This window comes from Pleurodeles waltl, chromosome 3_1 (genome assembly GCF_031143425.1).
Source record: "Pleurodeles waltl isolate 20211129_DDA chromosome 3_1, aPleWal1.hap1.20221129, whole genome shotgun sequence".
In the NCBI taxonomy this organism is placed as follows: Eukaryota; Metazoa; Chordata; class Amphibia; order Caudata; family Salamandridae; genus Pleurodeles; species Pleurodeles waltl.
The window spans coordinates 1,143,381,637-1,143,400,846 of record NC_090440.1 but is presented as its reverse complement, the minus strand read 5'-3'; the positions used below and the strand labels follow the sequence as shown (position 1 = coordinate 1,143,400,846).

Here is a 19,210-nt window from a genome sequence, read left to right as displayed (position 1 = left end):
TTTACCATAGGGAACTTGAAGAGGGTAGGCTAATCTGGGAGTCGCAGGACGATGGAAATGGCAGACAAATAACCCTTGAATGTGGCCAATGCAGAGCCCTGCTGGACCAGGGTAAGGATAAACAGAAGAATTTGGGAAAGGGCTGCAGAGAAAGGGTCAACTTGTCTGGCTGTACACTATGCCAAAAAACTTGTTCCAATGTCTGGTGTATACTGTCTTGGTGGAAGGATGTTGGGCTGCCAAGGTAACATTGCAGATTTCAGGCAGAAGGTCGAAAGTTGCCAACTGTCACCACTCAATCTCCACGCATAAAGGCAGAGGGCTGACAGGTTTGAATGGAGAACACTCCCCTGCTGCTGCAACAGATCCTCCTGTGATCGAAGGACTTATGGATGCGCTCAACTGCTCAGAGTTCCAGACTCTCTGAGCCCCGTTCAGAACCTTAAGGATGACTTGGGCCCGGTCATTCCTGATCTTGAGAATTCTAGGCAGGAGCTGCATGAGCCGAAAGGCATACAAGAGGTCGGAGCTCCACTCGAGGCAAAGAGTCCTCAAGGCAGAGCCACCTCGAGAACTCCAGCATGAATATTTGCTTACAGTTGACATTCTCTGGTATCTAACCATGGCTCTCCACACTGCTGAAGGAGAATTTGTACCTCCTCCGGATGAGATGCCAATCATGATCTGCTAGGCATTTTCGGCCAAGTTCATACACCCTGGAGTTCAGTGAGCCAACTAGGTGCTGGAAATGCCCAGGTGTTCCGCTAATGTCCAGAGATGCAGGGCTTCTTGACATAGGGTACACAACCCCAACCCGCCCAGTTTGTTGCAGTACCACCTGGTGTTGGTGTTTTCCATGAACACCTGCACTAGCCTTCCCCTGATGGAGAGCGGAAAGGCTTTCAGTGCCAGCAAGATCGCCCAGAGCTCCAACAGGTTGATGTGTAGTTCAGATTCCACCGGAGACCAAAGGCCTCTGATCTCCACCTCTCCCAGATGGCCATCCCAGCCCAGGAGTAACACATTTGTCACTACTGTCAGATCGAGTTGGAGAGGGGTCTGCCAATCACCAAAATACGGTACATCAACCACCACCGCAGGTCTTTTGCAGTGCCCTTTGAGCATTGGACCATGTCAGAGAGATTGCTGTGATGCATGATCATTAGAGCTTCAGGTTTCACTGCAGAGCCCGCATACGCCATCTGGCAGGTGTCACCAGCAGAATGCAAGAGGCCATGAGTCCCAATAGCTTCAGAGTCAGTCTCCTGAAATCCAGGAGAGAGGTTGAAGCATTGGTATCTTAGTCTGAATATCATGAACTCGCTGTCCGAGGGGATAAGACTAAAAAAGCACTGTGTCCAGAACAGCCCCGATGAAATGTACCGTCAGGTGTGACTTTGGCAAGTTCATAGCGAACCCCAGCGAGTCTAAGAGGTCCACTGTAATTTGGAGGTGGCAGGTGTCCGCCTTCAGCAAGCCTGACTTTAACAGGCAGGTGTCAAGATAGGGAAACCCGGGCATCCCGGATCCCTGCAGATGAGCTGCACCCACCGCCATCACCTTAGTGAACACTTAAGGGGAGCTGGTGAAGTGAAAGGGGAGTACAGTGAACTGAAAACATAACCAGCAGCTAGTGTCTGTGGGTAGGCAGGACAGGGACGTGGCAGTACGCAAACTCCAAGTCCACTGCAACCATCCAGTCTCCAAGGTCCAGGGTAGACTGGACTCGAGCAAGTGTGAGCGTTTTAATTTCTTCTTATTAAAGAAGAAATTGAGATGGTGCAGGTCCAGGATAAGACGAAGGCCTCCATCCTTTTTGGGCATCGAAATGTAGGAGGACTAGCAACCACAATCTACTTCTGATGCCAACACCTTCTCTATGGCTCCTTTGGCCAAGAAACCTGCCACTTCCTGGTGAAGTAAGGCAATGTGTTCCTCAGTGAGCCTACTGCAATTGGGTGGCGTGGATGGCAGGGTAGTCACAAAGGGGAGAGAGTATAATCTGGAGAACCCAGCAGTCCGATGTTACTGACCTTCAGTGGTGCCAGGAGTGACGTATCTTGCCTTCCAATGGGTGTCCATAATGCCCGCAGCGCCAACTAAAGAGGCTTAGGAGCTGCTACTGTGGGGGGAGTGGTGGACTGGCCGAACCTCTGGCTACTTGACCCACAGGGTCTGTGGATACGTCCTCAGCCACACAAGGGGCTGAGAAGCTTGCGTGCTGTGGAGGCTGGGTGGGTAGAGACACGACTAGAAGCACCTTCTGTGGCCACAGAAGGCGGGCTGGGGTTGGTGAGGGGGCCAGAGTAAGGTCCTAGCGGTAGCCCTTGTGTTCTTGCAGCACTTAATCCGCCTTGTCTCTGAAGAGATGGGAGCCATAAAAGGGCATGTCCACGAGCAAGGCTTGAACATCCCCTGAAAAGGCAGTAGTTCTCAACCAGGCGTGATACCTAAGGTCCACCAACGCTGCCTTCCACCTGTCAGCAGAAACTTGGGAGAGTATGGCTCAGGCCTCATCGGGGACCACAGGCAGGACCGGAGCAAATGAGTCCCAGAGTCAGTTGGAGCATCAGACAAAAAGGTACAATGGCAGAAGAAAACATGTTCATTCCTAAGGAATCCTGCCTCTTGGATTCCCTGTCCGGTGGAGTGGTAGGGAATGTGCCGAGATTTAGTTTCGTAGTGCAGGCTTGGACCATGAAGCTCTCCAGGGAGGGGTGCTGGGTGAGAAATTTGTGGTTCGCTCAGGCAGGGTGATGGCGGCAGGCTATTGTTATATTCACAGGGGCCCACGTCCAGGGCGTGGACCAGGCCCAGAGCAGGATGTCCGCCCGGGCTTTGATAAAGGAGAGAAGAGGTTTAGGTGGGGTGACTTTCAGCTGAAGCACCAAACCGAGCGTGGCATAAAGTCGTGGACCTCGGCCGACCTCACCACCACCACTGGAAATTAGGCTTCCTCCTTTGTAACGAGAATGGCTCCAGTCAGTGTTGGATGACGCCCATTCAGCTCTGTGTTGGATCCAGGGAAACAATGGGGGCAGTGCCAACAATAGGTGCTGGCGGTGCAGGTGACATCAGCAGAGGGACTCGTGCTTGGGAAAGTCGAGATGGCTCGACTAGTGTTGGCCCAGATCTGTCCATGGATCAAAGGGCACAATCCCCCGCCCCCCCCCCTCCCGTAAGTGTAGGAGGGCTCTCTTCGCTTTATAGGATGGAACTGAAAACGTATTGAATTGGCCCTCTTGTGGCAGGGTGTAGGAAAGTACCATCTTGCCTGGCATGTTACCCCCCATATTTTAATGTATATATGTTGTTTTAGTCTATGTGTCACTAGGACCCTGCAAGGCAGGGCCACAGTGCTCATACGTTTGTGCCCTGTATGTGTTCCCTGTGTGATGCATAACTGTCTCACTGAGGCTTTGCTAACCAGAACCTCAGTGGATATGCTCTCTCTGCTTTCCAAATTTGTCACTAACAGGCTAGTGACTAAATTTACCAATTCACATTGGCATACTGGTACACCCATATAATTCCCTAGTATATGGTACTGAGGTACCAAGGGTATTGGGGTTCCAGGAGATCCCTATGGGCTGCAGCATTTCTTTTGCCACCCATAGGGAGCTCTGACAATTCTTACACAGGCCTGCCAGTGCAGCCTGAGTGAAATAGCGTCCACGTTATTTCACAGCCATTTACCACTACACTTAAGTAACTTATAAGTCACCTATATGTCTAACCTTCACCTGGTGAAGGTTGTGTGCAAAGTTACTTAGTGTGTGGGCACCCTGGCACTAGCCAAGGTGCCCCCACATCGTTCAGGGAAAATTCCCCAGACTTTGTGAGTGCGGGGACACCATTACACGCGTGCACTATACATAGGTCACTACCTATGTATAGCGTCACAATGGTAACTCGAACATGGCCATGTAACATGTCTAAGATCATGGAATTGTCCCCCCAATACCATTCTGGCATTGGGGGGACAATTCCATGATCCCCCCGGGTCTCTAGCACAGTACCCGGGTACTGCCAAACTGCCTTTCCGGGGTCTCCACTGCAGCTGCTGCTGCTGCCATCACCTCAGACAGGTTTCTGCCCTCCTGGGGTCCAGGCAGCCCTGGCCCAGGAAGGCAAAACAAAGGATTTCCTCTGAGAGAGGGTGTTACACCCTCTGCCTTTGGAAATAGGTGTGAAATGCTTTGATGGGCACAGATGGTGCCCATCTCTGCATAAGCCAGTCTACACCGGTTCAGGGAACCCCCAGCCCTGCTCTGGCACGAAACTGGACAAAGGAAAGGGGAGTGACCACTCCCCTGACCTGCACTTCCCAGGGGAGCTGCCCAGAGCTCCTCCAGTGTGTCCCAGACCTCTGCCATCTTGGAAACAGAGGTGTTGGGGGCACACTGGACTGCTCTGAGTGGCCAGTGCCAGCAGGTGACGTCAGAGGCTCCTTCAGATAGGCTTTTACCTCTCTTGGTAGCCAATCCTCCTAACCTGGTAGCCAAACCTCCTTTTCTGGCTATTTAGGGTCTCTGCTTTGGGGAATTCTTCAGATAACCAATGCAAGAGCTCACCAGAGTTCCTCTGCATCTCCCTCTTCACCTTCTACCAAAGGATCGACCACTGACTGCTCAGGACGCCTGCAAAACCGCAACAAAGTAGCAAGACGACTACTAGCAACATTGTAGCGCCCCATCCTTCTGGCTTTCTCGACTGTTTTCAGGTGGTGCATGCTCTGGGGGTAGCCTGTCTCCACCCTGCACTAGAAGCTCAGAAGAAATCCCCCATGGGTCGACGGAATCTTCCCCCTGCTAACGCAGGCACCAAAAGACTGCATCACTGGTCCTCTGGGTCCCCTCTCATCCTGACGAGCGTGGTCCCTGGAACTCAGCAACTCTGTCCAAGTGACTCCCACAGTCCAGTGACTATTCAGTCCAAGTTTGGTGGAGTTAAGTCCTTGCCTCCCCATGCTAGACTGCATTGCTGGGTACCGCATGATTTGCAGCTCCTCCGGCTCCTGTGCACTCTTCCAGGATTTCCTTTGTGCACAGCCAAGCCTGGGTCCCCGGCACTCCTTCCTGCAGTGCATAACCTTCTGAGTTGTCCTCCGGCGTCGTGGGACTCCCTTTTGTGACTTCGCGTGGACTCCGGTTCACTTTCCTTCCAAGTGCCTGTTCAGGTACTTTTGCAGGTGCTGCCTGCTTCTGTGAGGGCTCCCTGAGTTGCTGGGCGCCCCCTCTGTCTCCTCTTTCAAGTGCGACATCCTGGTCCCTCCTGGGCCACAGCAGCACCCAAAAACCTCTACCGCGACCCTTGCAGCTAGCAAGGCTTGTTTGCGGTCTTTCTGTTTGGGAACACATCTGCAAGCTTCATCGCGACAAGAGACATCCATCCTCCAAAGGAGAAGTTCCTAGTCCTCTTCTTTCTTGCAGAACTCCAAGCTTCTTCCAACCGGTGGCAGCTTCCTTGCACCCTCAGCTGGCATTTCCTGGGCTCCTGCCCACTCTCGACACTGTCGCGACTACTGGACTTGGTCCCCTTGTCTTACAGGTACTCAGGTCCGGAAATCCACTGTTGTTGCATTGCTGGTGTTTGTTCTTCCTGCAGAATCCCCCTATCACGACTTCTGTGCCCTCTGGGGGTAGTAGGTGCACTTTACACCTACCTTTCAGGGTCTTGGGGTGGGCTATTTTTCTAACCCTCACTGTTTTCTTACAGTCCCAGCGACCCTCTACAAGCTCACATAGGTTTGGGGTCCCTTAGTGGTTCGCATTCCACTTTTGGAGTATATGGTTTGTGTTGCCCCATACCTATGTGCTCCTATTGCAATCTATTGTAATTCTACACTGTTTGCATTACTTTTCTTGCTATTACTTACCTAATTTTGGTTTGTGTACATATATCTTGTGTATATAACTTATCCTCATACTGAGGGTACTCACTGAGATACTTTTGGCATATTGTCATAAAAAGTACCTTTATTTTTAGTAACTCTGTGTATTGTGTTTTCTTATGATATTGTGCATATGACACCAGTGGTATAGTAGGAGCTTTACATGTCTCCTAGTTCAGCCTAAGCTGCTTTGCCATAGCTACCTTCTATCAGCCTAAGCTGCTAGAAACACCTCTTCTACACTAATAAAGGATAACTGGACCTGGTACAAGGTGTAAGTACCTCTGGTACCCACTACAAGCCAGGCCAGCCTCCTACACAGGGGACATGGTTGCATCACACTGCTGGTCTGGAGGGCTTTACCCCAGGCGGATATAATAGCTATCTCTCGTCTTGAGGACTTTTGGGCAAACAGTGGCCTACAAACGTTCCAGGCACTGCAGAAGCAATATTGGTTCTCTCACACCCAGTTTCATAAATATCTGCAGATGCACCAAGCCCTATTGGCCAATATTCTCCCAGGCACACTGATCCCAGAGTATTGCCCCCCCTGAGCCTAAACCGCTGATGGGGAGGGTGTGTAAAGGTGCCATTTCCAGGATCTACCGTTCCCTAATCATCAATGCTCCAGACCACTTCCCTGAGCTGCATAGGCGACCTTGGGAGACCTGGGTGGGTGAACTTAGTTGAGGAATAGAGTGAGGCAGAATGGCCCTCGGGAACTAGCTATTCCTGTGCACCTCTGATTGGTCCAGCTCAGCTACTTTCATAATGCATACATGACTCCCCAGCACCTCCATCAGATTGCCAAGGATTACCAAACTAGCTGTGACTGCTGTTCATTACTAGAGGCAGACTTCTTCCGTACGCTGTGGTCCTGCCCAAGATTGGTTCCCTCTCGGGAGGGGAGTCAGGAAGGAGCTTTCTACAATTCAGGGCCACCAACTTAACCTCACCCCAATGGATTGCTACGCTAGCATTGTTGGAAGATGTGGGTGGGCAGAGGATGGAACCTATTTTCATCTGGGTGATGACACTGGGGGCAAACAGGACCATAGCCTGCAACTGTAAGTCCCAGACCCCTGCCCCCATCAGTCGCAAGGGGGTGGACTGGTGTGCCCACCAACTCCCCATCTGCGAGGCCAGGGGTTGCCCCCACAAATACAAGAAGATTTGGGGCAGACGGTGGGCTTATTATGGACTGGATGTGGAGAATAATGAATGTTACCATGTAATGTCACTACTGTGTCGATTGGTGGAAATTGGTCATGTTTGTATCAGTGATCTTGTTGTAAAATCAATGAAACTGGCTATCAAAAAACCTGCTCACCTCTTTCGGCAGGCCTTCAGCAAACTCTTGCAGGAAGTTCAATAGGAAACATCCTATCTTCTGGATAGTTTCCATGCACTAGCTGTTTTCATTACCAGATGCACCATATACTTTCTTCTACCTGAGCGCAGTGTTCTGCTTTTCCGGTTCGGAGGGACATTAGATGACAGAGCAGTAGCATATGGCATTCTAGCTGTTTGAACAATAAGCAAGTCTAGAATCTATTCATATCTCAAAAATAAAAGGGTCTTGTGTGCTCTATAAATCTTACAGCTTTCAAAACCAGTTGCATATAGTCTTGGAACCAAAGGCAGCACAGGTCTATCAGTACTTCACTTATAAACTGTCAAAAACACTGACTTTAGAGGCCAGTCGGGTTGGTTAGGAAGGGATAACTTTGCTGCTCCTGTACCAAGCACTTTGTGCAAAGTGCTGATGTCATCCACAGGATGGTGGTGAATCAGTAAGCACTGGACGGTACCTTCTCACGTAGAAGTCAGATGGAGCTGACAAAGACGATTCCATACAGGCGTGAGGAGTGCCTGATCTTCCAACAAGCCTCGATCTGGAGTGACAGGAAACTAGAAACCTCTGTCTCCTTTGAGAATTACATCTTCTGGGAGACTAATTTAATGTTAGACTAGGTATGCACCTTGACATCAGTGTGTGCTTAGAGGTGTAGGAGCCAGAGAGTGCCCTAAAGAAGAGGGCTTAGGAGTAACGGCATGTCAGGAGTTGACCTCCCTCAAAGGAGGAGCACACTTCCGTGCTGGAACAGCTAATTCATGCTGAGCAGAAGTAACTGGTCTGGCAATGGTGATATGGAAAATGTCACTTACCCAGGGTACATCTGTTCATGGCATGAGACGCTGCAGATTCACATGCTGTGCATTATCCTGCCATCTAGTGTTGGGCTCGGAGTGTTACAAGTTGTTTTTCTTCGAAGAAGTCTTTTCGAGTCACGAGACCGAGGGACTCCTCCCTTTCGGCTCCATTGCGCATGGGCGTCGACTCCATCTTAGATTGTTTTCCCCGCAGAGGGTGAGGTAGGAGTTGTGAATATACTAAATGTGCCCATGCAATGGAGTAAGTATGTATGTACATAATGTGTATTAAAATAGTATTTATTTACAAATTAACAATTTTCATTCAACTTATAACGGCTACAGGCTCCCGGGGAGGTGGGAGGGTGCATGTGAATCTGCAGCGTCTCATGCCACGAACAGATGTACACTGGGTAAGTGATATTTTCCATTTGATGGGATGTGTAGCTGCAGATACACATGCTGTGCATAGACTAATTAGCAGTAAACACCCCAAAAGCGGTGGCTTAGCCTGTAGGAGTTGAAGTTGTCTGAAATAATGTTCTTAATACAGCTTGTCCTACTGTGGCTTGTTGTGTTGTTAACACATCTACACAGTAATGCTTTGTGAATGTATGAGGCGTAGACCAGGTGGCTGCCTTACAAATTTCTGTCATAGGTATATTTCCCAGAAAAGCTATTGTGGCGCCTTTCTTCCTAGTGGAATGTGCTCTTGGTGCAATAGGTAAATCTCTTTTTGCTTTAATATAGCAAGTTTGAATACATTTAACTATCCATCTGGCAATGCCTTGTTTGGATATGGGATTACCTGCATGAGGTTTTTGGAATGCTACAAACAATTGTTTTGTTTTACGAAATTGTTTTGTTCGGTCAATGTAATACATTAGTGCTCTTTTTATGTCTAATGTATGTAAGGCTCTTTCGGCTACTGAGTCTGGCTGTGGAAAGAAGACTGGGAGTTCCACTGTTTGGTTTAGGTGGAATGGTGATATAACCTTTGGTAGGAATTTGGGATTTGTACGGAGAACCACTTTATGTATTTCTATAAAGGGTTCTTGTATAGTAAATGCTTGTATCTCACTTACTCTTCTAAGTGATGTGATAGCTATTAGAAAGGCTACTTTCCAAGTTAAGTATTGCATTTCACAAGAGTGCATGGGTTCAAATGGTTGTCCCATGAGTCGTGTTAATACAATATTAAGGTTCCACGAAGGTACTGGTGGTGTTCTCGGGGGTATGATTCTTTTTAATCCCTCCATAAATGCTTTGATGACTGGTATTTTAAAAAACGATGTTGAATGTGTAATCTGCAGATAGGCAGATATTGATGTGAGATGTATTTTAATTGAAGAGAATGCTAGCTTAGACTTTTGTAAGTGTAATAAGTAGCTTACAATTTCCTTTGCGGAACCATGTAGTGGTTGAATTTGATTATTGTGGCAGTGATGAACAAATCTTTTCCATTTGTTTGCATAACAATGTCTTGTAGTTGGTTTTCTAGCTTGTTTAATGACCTCTATACATTCTTGTGTAAGGTCTAAGTGCCCAAATTCTAAGACTTCAGGAGCCAGATTGCTAGATTGAGCGATGCTGCATTCAGGTGTCTGATCTGCTGTTTGTGTTGAGTTAACAGATCTGGCCTGTTTGGTAATTTGATGTGAGGTACTACAGATCGGTCCAGCAGTGTTGTGTACCATAGTTGGCGAGCACAGGTTGGTGCTATGAGAATTAGTTTGAGTCTGTTTTGACTTAGTTTGTTTACCAGATAAGGAATGAGTGGGAGAGGGGGGAAAGACATCCTTGAGATCTAACGTTGACATGTAGTCCTCTTTTTTTAGTAAGGGAACCACGTCTTGAAGTGTTACCATGTGAAAGTGATCTGACTTGATGAAGAGATTCAGTGTTCTGAGGTCTAATATAGGTCTTAACGTTTTGTCCTTTTTTGGAATTAGGAAATATAGTGAGTAGACACCTGTTCCTTTCTGATGTTTGGGTACTAACTCTATTGCTTGTTTTTGTAATAATGCTTGGACCTCTAGTTGTAATAGGTCTAAGTGTTGTTTGGACATATTGTGTGCCCTTGGGGGCACATCTGCGGGAAATTTATGAATTCTATGCAATAACCATGTTGGATAATGGCTAGAACCCATGCGTCCATAGTTATGTGTGTCCAGTTTTGGTAGTATGTGGTAAGTCTCCCCCCCCCCACTGGTGTTAAGTGTTGGGGTTTTGTGACAGTGAAGTCACTATTTGGTTTGACTTTTCTTAGGTGTTAGGAATTTTCCCCTTCCTCTTGGGAATTGTCCACATCTGTATGAGTCATGAAACCCTCCTCTCTGGTATTGTCCCTGATAGGTAGGTCTGGTTTGCGAGGTGGAAGGCTCTGGTGTTTGCATTCGAACCCCCCTCTAAATTGTGGCTTTCTAAATGTGCCTCTGCTCTGTGGGGAGTAGAGCGCGCCCATGGCTTTGGCCGGGTCCATGTCCTTCTTTAATTTTTTAATTGCTGTGTCCACTTCCGGCCCAAACAATTGTTCCTGGTTAAAAGGCATGTTTAACACAGCTTGTTGGATTTCTGGTTTGAAGCCAGAGCTTCGTAACCATGCATGCCTGCGAATGGTTACCGCAGTGTTGACTGTTCGTGCTGCTGTGTCTGCCGAGTCTAATGCGGACCTTATTTGGTTGTTGGATATTGCTTGTCCTTCTTCCACAACCTGTTGGGCACGTTTTTTGTGTTCTTTGGGCAAGTGCTGTATAATGTGTTGCATCTCGTCCCAGTGTGCCCTGTCGTAGCAAGCCAGCACGGCTTGTGAGTTTGCGATCCGCCATTGATTGGCTGCCTGTGCTGCCACACGTTTGCCTGCTGCATCAAACTTCCTACTCTCTTTGTCAGGCGGTGGTGCGTCTCCCGACGATTGAGAGTTTGCCCTCTTTCTTGCTGCTCCTACAACCACCGAGTCTGGTGTAAGTTGTGTGTTATAAACACAGGGTCCTTTGGGGGAGGCTTGTATTTTTTCTCCACCCTAGGCGTGATAGCCCTTCCTTTAACTGGGTCTTGGAAGACCTGTTTTGCGTGCTTGAGCAACCCCGGGAGCATTGGCAGACTCTGGTATGAAGTGTGGGTGGATGCCTAGGTGTTGAATAGGAAATCATCCTCTATTGGCTCTGAATGCATTGCTACATTGTGGAACGTAGCTGCCCTCGATAGTACCTGCGTATATGCAGTACTGTCCTCTGGAGGTGACGGCATTGTTGGGTAACAATCTGGGCTGTTGTCTGATACTGGAGCATCATTTAAGTCCCATGCATCCGGATCATCCTGTGTCATCCCTGTATGAGTAGGTGACTGCATTGGAGGCGTTGTTACCGGGGACAGCTGTGGTGAGTGTAGTGGGGAAGGTTGTGGCGAAAACCTTGGTGGGGGGGTTTTATCTCTTGCCACCTTTGCCTTCGGCTGCATTTCTGACACATGAAATGCCAGCTTTCTTTTGGTTTTAATTGGAGGAAGAGTTTGTATTTTTCCAGTCTCTTTCTGGATATGCAACCTCCTTTGGGTATGGTCTGGTTCCCCCATACTTATTTCCTGCTCAAATCTGTGTTTATGCATTTGGCTGGAAAGTCCTTGCTCTTCTGTGTAAGAGCTTCTTTTCGGCTCCGAAGCCGCTTTTTTCGGTACCGATGCTTCCGATAAAGTCTTTTTCGGTTCTGACGTTACTTTTCTCACCTTGGGTGAGTCGAACTCTCGGTGCCGAGATGTCTTCTGCAATTCTTTGGCCTTTTTCCAGTGCCGATGTTTGGTCACCTTCTTTTCGATGGGTTAAGCCATGGCCTGCTGGCGGTGGCATCCCCTTGGCCTTAATGATCTTTGTGTGAGTCTTGGACGGGGCAGTTTTACTCACTGTTTTCTGCATTGTCGTGGGTCGCTCACTTTCGGAATCGTCTGAGTCCGTCCCCTGGATGGAAATTCTTTCCTCCTCTTCAACGTCGAGTTGTTCTCTCGGTGTCGACGCCATTTGTAGTCTTCTGGCTCTTCGATCACGTAGGGTCTTTTTAGATCGAAACGCCCGACAGGCCTCACAAGTATCCTCCCTGTGTTCTGGTGATAGACACAGATTACAGACCAAGTGTTGGTCCGTATAAGGATACTTCGAGTGGCTCTTCGGACAGAAGCGGAATGGGGTCCGGTCCATTAGTTTCGCCGATGGATGCGGTCGGGCCGACCAGGCCCCGCTGAAGAGCGGAAGCCCCCAAGGCCCGCCGGAGCGCTTCTACTATCGGTGTCGCTACCTTTACACTAAACCGGTACCGAGCGCGAACAATACAGTTTAATTTTCGATATTTAGCTAACTTTCCCAATTCAAAATACGAAGCGAAGAGGAATACGTCCGAACCCAATGGCGGAAAGAAAACAATCTAAGATGGAGTCGACGCCCATGCGCATGGAGCGGAAAGGGAGGAGTCCCTCGATCTCGTGACTCGGAAAGACTTCTTCGAAGAAAAACAACTTGTAACACACCGAGCCCAACACTAGATGGCAGGATAATGCACAGCATGTGTATCTGCAGCTACACATGCCATCCAACATATATATACACACACATACACAGTTAATTTACACATATATTTAGATTTTTTTTCTTCTAAATAAAGAAAAATCTAAACTTGTAAATGAGGTTGCTAGACAAAGCTTTCGGGTAGAAGTATCGTTCTGAAAAAAAAGCTGGTTTCCTTCGGTAACGATCATTCTGGTGCACACTCCATCTACCTGCAGATTCCTCAACTGCTGAATAATCCTCAGAAGCACATTGGATTCGGATATTTTCATAACTCCTCTGTGCTGGTATGGGGTGTTGACTCATTCTTGAGCCTGTTCGCTGTCCTTTTGTGACATCACTGTAGACATCAAGCCTTTGCATTGATAGGCATTGATTTTACACAATGCAGTGAAAATCGAATTTGGAACCTTAATATGGATGAATATTATCCTTCTTCGGAATGGTAAGGAGAAAAGGAATGAAATGTAGGTCTTTAACACATGTATGTTAAATTTTACCATAGATTTATAGCTTTTGCAGTCCCACAGAAATCTAGACTAGAGTGGCAAAACGAAAAGCATCTGCAACTTGGCATGCACGCCTGTCCTTGCTAGGTTTAGAAACAGACATGAACATAAACCGGTAAGTGAGCTGCAAAAGCGAGAAACAGGAGTTCCTGATATGACATTGTGGGTGACACTGCAGTTGAGAAAAGCATGTAAAAAACAAAGTAAAACAAACTAAAGAAACAAAAAAAAAAAACAACCTGTAAGGCAGCCTTTCTGACTCCAGTCTTCTCATCGCCTGCTCGCAAACGCAACATGGTTAGGACTTCCTTCCCTATGACAAGAAAATGAAATGTTCTTAAAATATTTAGGACACAGGCTCTTTATCAATTTAACATTGAACCCTCACAGTCGAGTTGACAGGCACTGCTGTAGGTACTTACTGCTTCTGGAATGAGTGAAAGGCAAGGAGCCTCAGCCTAAAGGGCAGGCATTAACAAATCAGAATGAAGATCAAAAGGGGTATCAAAAACTACTCTAGACTAAATAGCATGTATACTCCTTGGGACAAAATACTTCAAAGTTGTATACCCCTTCATCTTCCAGCTAAACCCCATTACTTCCCACAAAACATCTATTCATCATTATTAATTACTTTTGAGTCATCACGTGTAATTTATTCCAAGCTCCATCTGCTCTGTGTATAGTAGTGAAAAGGTATGCAAATCTAGGTCTGCTCGCCAGAGACACAGCAAAGAAAATAAAACAAATATTTAAATATTCCCTGATCAACAGCCTTGAATGAATACTTTTCCACTTGCTCCACTTACCATCAGCCTGCGAGGCGTCAGGGTTGTCTGATACTTCAATCGTTTTGAATGTGGCCTGTGTTTTGCGTTTTTGGTTGGTAGAAACTAGAAAGGGAAGGGGCAGGTCAGTACAAAAATGTAGCCTAAAAGCAAGCACGTAATAAAATGCAAGAGAGTTTTGTTTTTTAATGCGTCACCTCAATTATCTAGCAATCACAAAAAGACTGCCTTTAAACAAACTTGGACTATGTCCATGAAAAAGAAGATATCTGTTTTGCGCCAGTAGAACAACAGGAATCTCACCTACCACTATCTCAGGAAAAGATGATCTGACCCAACAAAGGAAGAGCTAAGTAATGTAGGCTAAATTCCCCCATAGTATAACTCGAACAAAATTAATGACACTCACACCCACTTGATTTCTCTATATACACACACATAAATAAAGACTTTTTTCGGTACTACTTGTATACATTGCACACTGGAGGTTTAAATCTGACATCTCACTAATATATGCATACCAGTAAACTGTTTAGACCCCGCATCAAGTACTTGGTCACAGTTTCCTCTCTGCAGGTGTTTTTTTTTTTTTACCTTCACTACTGGTGGATGTACTCTCAGACGAGTTGTTTCCCAGAACTGTACGGTAAACAGCTGTAGTGAGAGAAAAAGAATTAAGTGCAAATTAATGATAATTATCAGCAGGATAGCAAAATCCTACGCATGTCACAAGTCAACGCTAACTAGATTAATCCCAAGCAGATGATTAAACCTTTGGCTGCTTTTCTGATATGCATATAAAAGTTGCTTTAAAAAATGTCTACTATGACCTACGGATGAGAGTACATGAACAAGTCATGGGCAGATTTCAATATTCTTCACAAGATTTTTCCCCTTTTCACTATATATCTATTTGTTTTATTTATATCAACAGAAATTACCAAAACATCATTAAAGAGATAGTTCATAAGCAAAAAAAAGTCACAATGTAAGTTTAAAAACTTTGTTACATTTCTAAATGTTTTAAAACTTGTTCGTTTGTAGATTATTGTATAAAACACAAGCATCATTCAATTATTTACTGTTATACTTTAAAAATAATTCTTTTAAAAACATTCTAGGGTGTTATTTTAAGGCAGAACAAACAAAAACCACATGGTTAAAATCTTGGACACCATCAGAACACAAAGAGGAAAACTACATTCATCATATGGAGGACACATATATGCCCTTGATGAAAACGTTACTCACCTTTGTAAGCGGTATTTCGGGTGAATATTCCATCTAACAGCAGATTCCCTATCTTCTAAGTTCCCCTAGATGCCAAACTGAATCCGCAACATTTCCAATAATTGCTCATGTGCACCAAAAGGTGGCACTCTTAGACCCTGGGGCAGCATCACACGTCTTTTGAAAGTGACATGAAATAAATTTATTATAGCCCCCCTCCAGCCCCCTGCACAGATATTAAATGGTCTTTTCCATCTCTCGCACATCTTCACACGCTGATCAACCGTGACAAATTGCAAAAATGAGTGGTCTAAAGACAAACGTTTCAGAAACTAAAAAACTTCACTCCACAGAGAGGGGAGGAGGAAGGACAATGATGAATGTGCAATAAGTGTATCCACCAGAAAGATCATTACCAAAGTTAAGTAACGTTCTTCTAAAGGATACTTCTGACTGCAGATTCCACACTTTCTGAATAACAACCAAAGCAATACCTCCCACAATGAGGCGGGTCTGAGGAGTGGACTCCGATGAGGAAGATTTGTAAGACACAGCAGACAAAAAGCTCTCCCATCGATGCGGACTGTTAAGACAGCAGTGTTTTCAGACCATGTAGGTCTGAAAAAGTGAACGCTCAAGATGGCTCTTTTTTTAGGCTTGAGAGGTGAAACCTCATCTCCACCTCAGAAGAATATGGCAGATAGCACAAAGTAAACAGAATAAAAGACTGCCACAAAGAAAGGTGGCACAACTTTCTGCTTAAAGTAAACGCAGGTCAACAATAACAATTTGTCAGTGTATATGGGGCAGTAGACAGGATTGCTCCTGCTGCTGTTCACGGTAGCACTCAAGCTGCTTGAAAACTAAATATGCCGCGATGCTCAAGTTCAGACCCTGAAGTGGGACCCCAAGTCGGAAGATGCAATATCCCTATAACCTGGGCATACTTTTATACTGGGCGAACCTTGGTTGGTCTCTCCCATGCATATTAGAGAATCTGCGTGTCCTTGGAGAATATAAAAGGCTGCTTTTACTGGAGCAAATCGGTGAACTACCCCCTGATGGATTGGCACACCTCCAAGGACCCCCAACTTTTACCAGTTACAACTGACATGGAGAAGTTCCTCACTGAGAAACTATGGAGGATTTTGGATGCATACAAGAGGGATACAGATCACTGGTGACCCCTTCAGTTGTTATTATTGGGTAAGGCAGAGCTGCATAAAATGATATACTGACCCAAATTCCTTTACATCCTCCAAAGGAGGAGGACATGAGAAATGATACCACCAACAGACATGGTTATGGAAAACCTGGAGGAAGGACAAACAGTCCGTGGGCTGTAGGGGGAGACTGACAATGACACCTTTGAGGGAGATGGAGGCTGTCAAGGACCTTATAGAGCTTGAGGGACATAAACAATGGGACATGCTCGGTATTTCCGTAGTGGGAAATCTCTGGAAGGAGAGGAGGATGGTAGCCTTCTTAGAGTGGTAGGCAGACTATGAAGTGTCAAATCCAATACTTTAGATACCTGCAGATGCTGCACATCCTTAAGAAACAACTGTGGGGATAGAAACGATCGTGCCACTGATGGATGAGCCCAGGCCAGAAGAGTGGGGACTCCCCAGCTGGGCTAATGCTATAGACAGCCACTAGTGCGCTGAAAATTTGCTGAAATTAGAGCAGTGGGGATACCTTGTGCTGACCTAACTAGCTTCAGAATGATTGATGCCGTCTGTCTGGATAATGTTCAAGTTGTGTGGGGGTAGTTGGGGGGAATACTTTTGCTAGTTTGGAATAACTGGGGATGGTTCTGTGCTGCCATATAGGTGAGAAGCACCACTGTCTGCATTATAATGAAGAAAACATACGGTATGTTATTTGTTGAAATGGCCAATAAAAAGATGTATAGAAAAAAGGTGGTGGTATAAGGCAGTTGCACAAGCAGTGCATATAGCCGACTTTCACATCATGCAGTAGTAACAGCAATAAAAAACGGCAGTGTTAATGATCAACAGACTCAAAGCACCTGTGCATAGATTCAAAAGGTTTGCACATAAAGTAAAGAACAAATTAAGGTCTCACTGTAGAACAATAAAGGGAACTGGAGGAAACATGTGAACCCATTTAAGGAGATCTATCACCACAAACGACTTAAATAATGAAGCTTGATCAGGAAAATGAAAAAGCCAAAAGGGCTAATTAACAAGTTACCTACCTCTGCTAATGCTCTTTCTGGTGGCTACTCTAGCTAACTGCAGATTAATCACCTTGTGAAACCCTTAAGAGCCAGAATGGATTGAGAAATTTGGCTCAAGACTTTTGCCGTATGCCAGCATGTGGCCTTCTGCGGTTCAGTGCCAGCTTTGTCCCGCCACGCGCGTGAGAACAGAATTACATTTATGTGCCACTGTTGTGCTGTGATGTCAGTTTTTTATTTTTATTTTTATTTTTTTACTGTGACTAAACCATCAGACACAGAGCTTAGTAATTTATCAGATCTAACGGTGTGCAGATATTTCATTTGGAATCTTTTTATGGATGGTGAAAATAGTCTTCCAAAGAAAAGGAAGGAGGGCTGTGGTTAGATAAAGCTACCAGTAATCGAGTTACCCAAGGTAAATAATTTGTTCTTCCGAAGGATGCCTCTCAAACACAGAATCCTCACCTGAAGCATAGACACTAAAACAGTACCTCCCCATTTGTAGGGTCTGTGGAATGGCTCAACCCATAAACATCTTGCAGGACCAAGTGGGCAAAAAGTCTTCTCTGTGGACCTGGCGATCAAGGCAGTAGGGCTTTATAACAGATAGAGTGGAGCCCACGTCGCGACATGGCAGATGCCCAGAACAAGCACTCTGCATGCCAAAACAGTGGGAGCACCCTTGACTTTGGTCAGAGGAGATCTCAGACATTCTGGGAGATGCTTTTTTGGTCAGTGTGTAACAAATCTTCATAAAGATTACTATCCACCTTCATATGGTCCTTTTGTACACTGCCTTACTCGTTTTCATTCCTGCAAACTCCACAAAATGCTGATCATCCATCTGATGGTCTTTGGCATAGTTAGTGTAAATGTTTGGGGTCCATACAGTTGAGTCTCTTTTCCCCCATTCAAGGGGTGCTGGGGAGCAAAGAATGCAAAAAGGGTAAAAGACTGTTTGACATAGGGTGTCACAATTTTCATCAAGAACAATGCTCAAGTCCACAACACCAGTTTGTCCAAAAAAAAGGTGGTGTATATATATATATATAGTGAATGAAAAGGCAGAAATGTAGCTCACTCAAGAGTTGAGCTGAGGTATGACTATGAGAAAGACAGTTTTGAGAGACGGAAAACCCCAAAGGACAGCTGTGCAGTGGTTAAAGTGGAGTTCAAGTGAGGAAGAAGACAACTTCTCAAGGTCTCTCTGAAGCGTGACAAAAGGTTTGAGTGGAAACATATGGAGCAGACCTTTAAGCAAAACCAGCACAAGAGGTGATTTAAACAAGGACGGATAGTCTGGTAAACCAAAATTGCTAAAAGGGCTGACAACCTATAACTATGCCCACCGCAAGTCCTTGCTAGGCCACAGACAGCACAAAAAACAACCAAGAACTTTGCTTTTAACGGGGGAAATTACACCAGACCACAAACTTGTTCAAACATCCAAGAAAAATAGTTTTTTTCAGATGGATGCCTGGATTCTAGAATAAAATATACTACTTTGGGGAGGAAGATCAAAGTCAGTCAACGGTCGTCCAACTCAGTGTCCACGCATGGAGGTGTAGACTGAGTAGGCACTGGTGCAGGACCCAATCCTGCTGCTGCAACAGAAAATCCTCTCAATTAATCAGCCATATCAGAGGACAGAAGCTCATGCCCAGACGTTTCGGATACCACACTCTTCTGTCCCAATCAGGTGCCAAAATGATCACCTGGGCCCAGTCGTTCTTCATCATCTTCAGAACTCTGGCCAAGAGAGTAGTGGTGGGAAGGCATAAAGAAGTCCTGAGCCCCATCCTAACATGACTGTCTCAGAAAGAAAGCTATGTGCGGTCTCCAACGTGGAAAAGTACCAAGGATTTCTTGCCAGTGTCT

General features: G+C 46.0%; 1 protein-coding gene across 1 annotated transcript in view; it reads right to left on the bottom strand.

Annotated features, from left to right (window-relative positions):
• Positions 1-19,210, bottom strand: part of NCAPD3 (non-SMC condensin II complex subunit D3) — a 675,764-nt gene that overhangs the window by 470,597 nt on the left and 185,957 nt on the right. The window contains exons 12-14 of the mRNA XM_069224452.1: positions 14,491-14,550; positions 13,918-14,001; positions 13,348-13,421 (exon numbers count right to left, since the gene is read on the bottom strand). Coding sequence (XP_069080553.1) covers positions 13,348-13,421; positions 13,918-14,001; positions 14,491-14,550 — 218 coding nt within the window. The remainder of the gene's footprint in view (positions 1-13,347; positions 13,422-13,917; positions 14,002-14,490; positions 14,551-19,210) is intronic.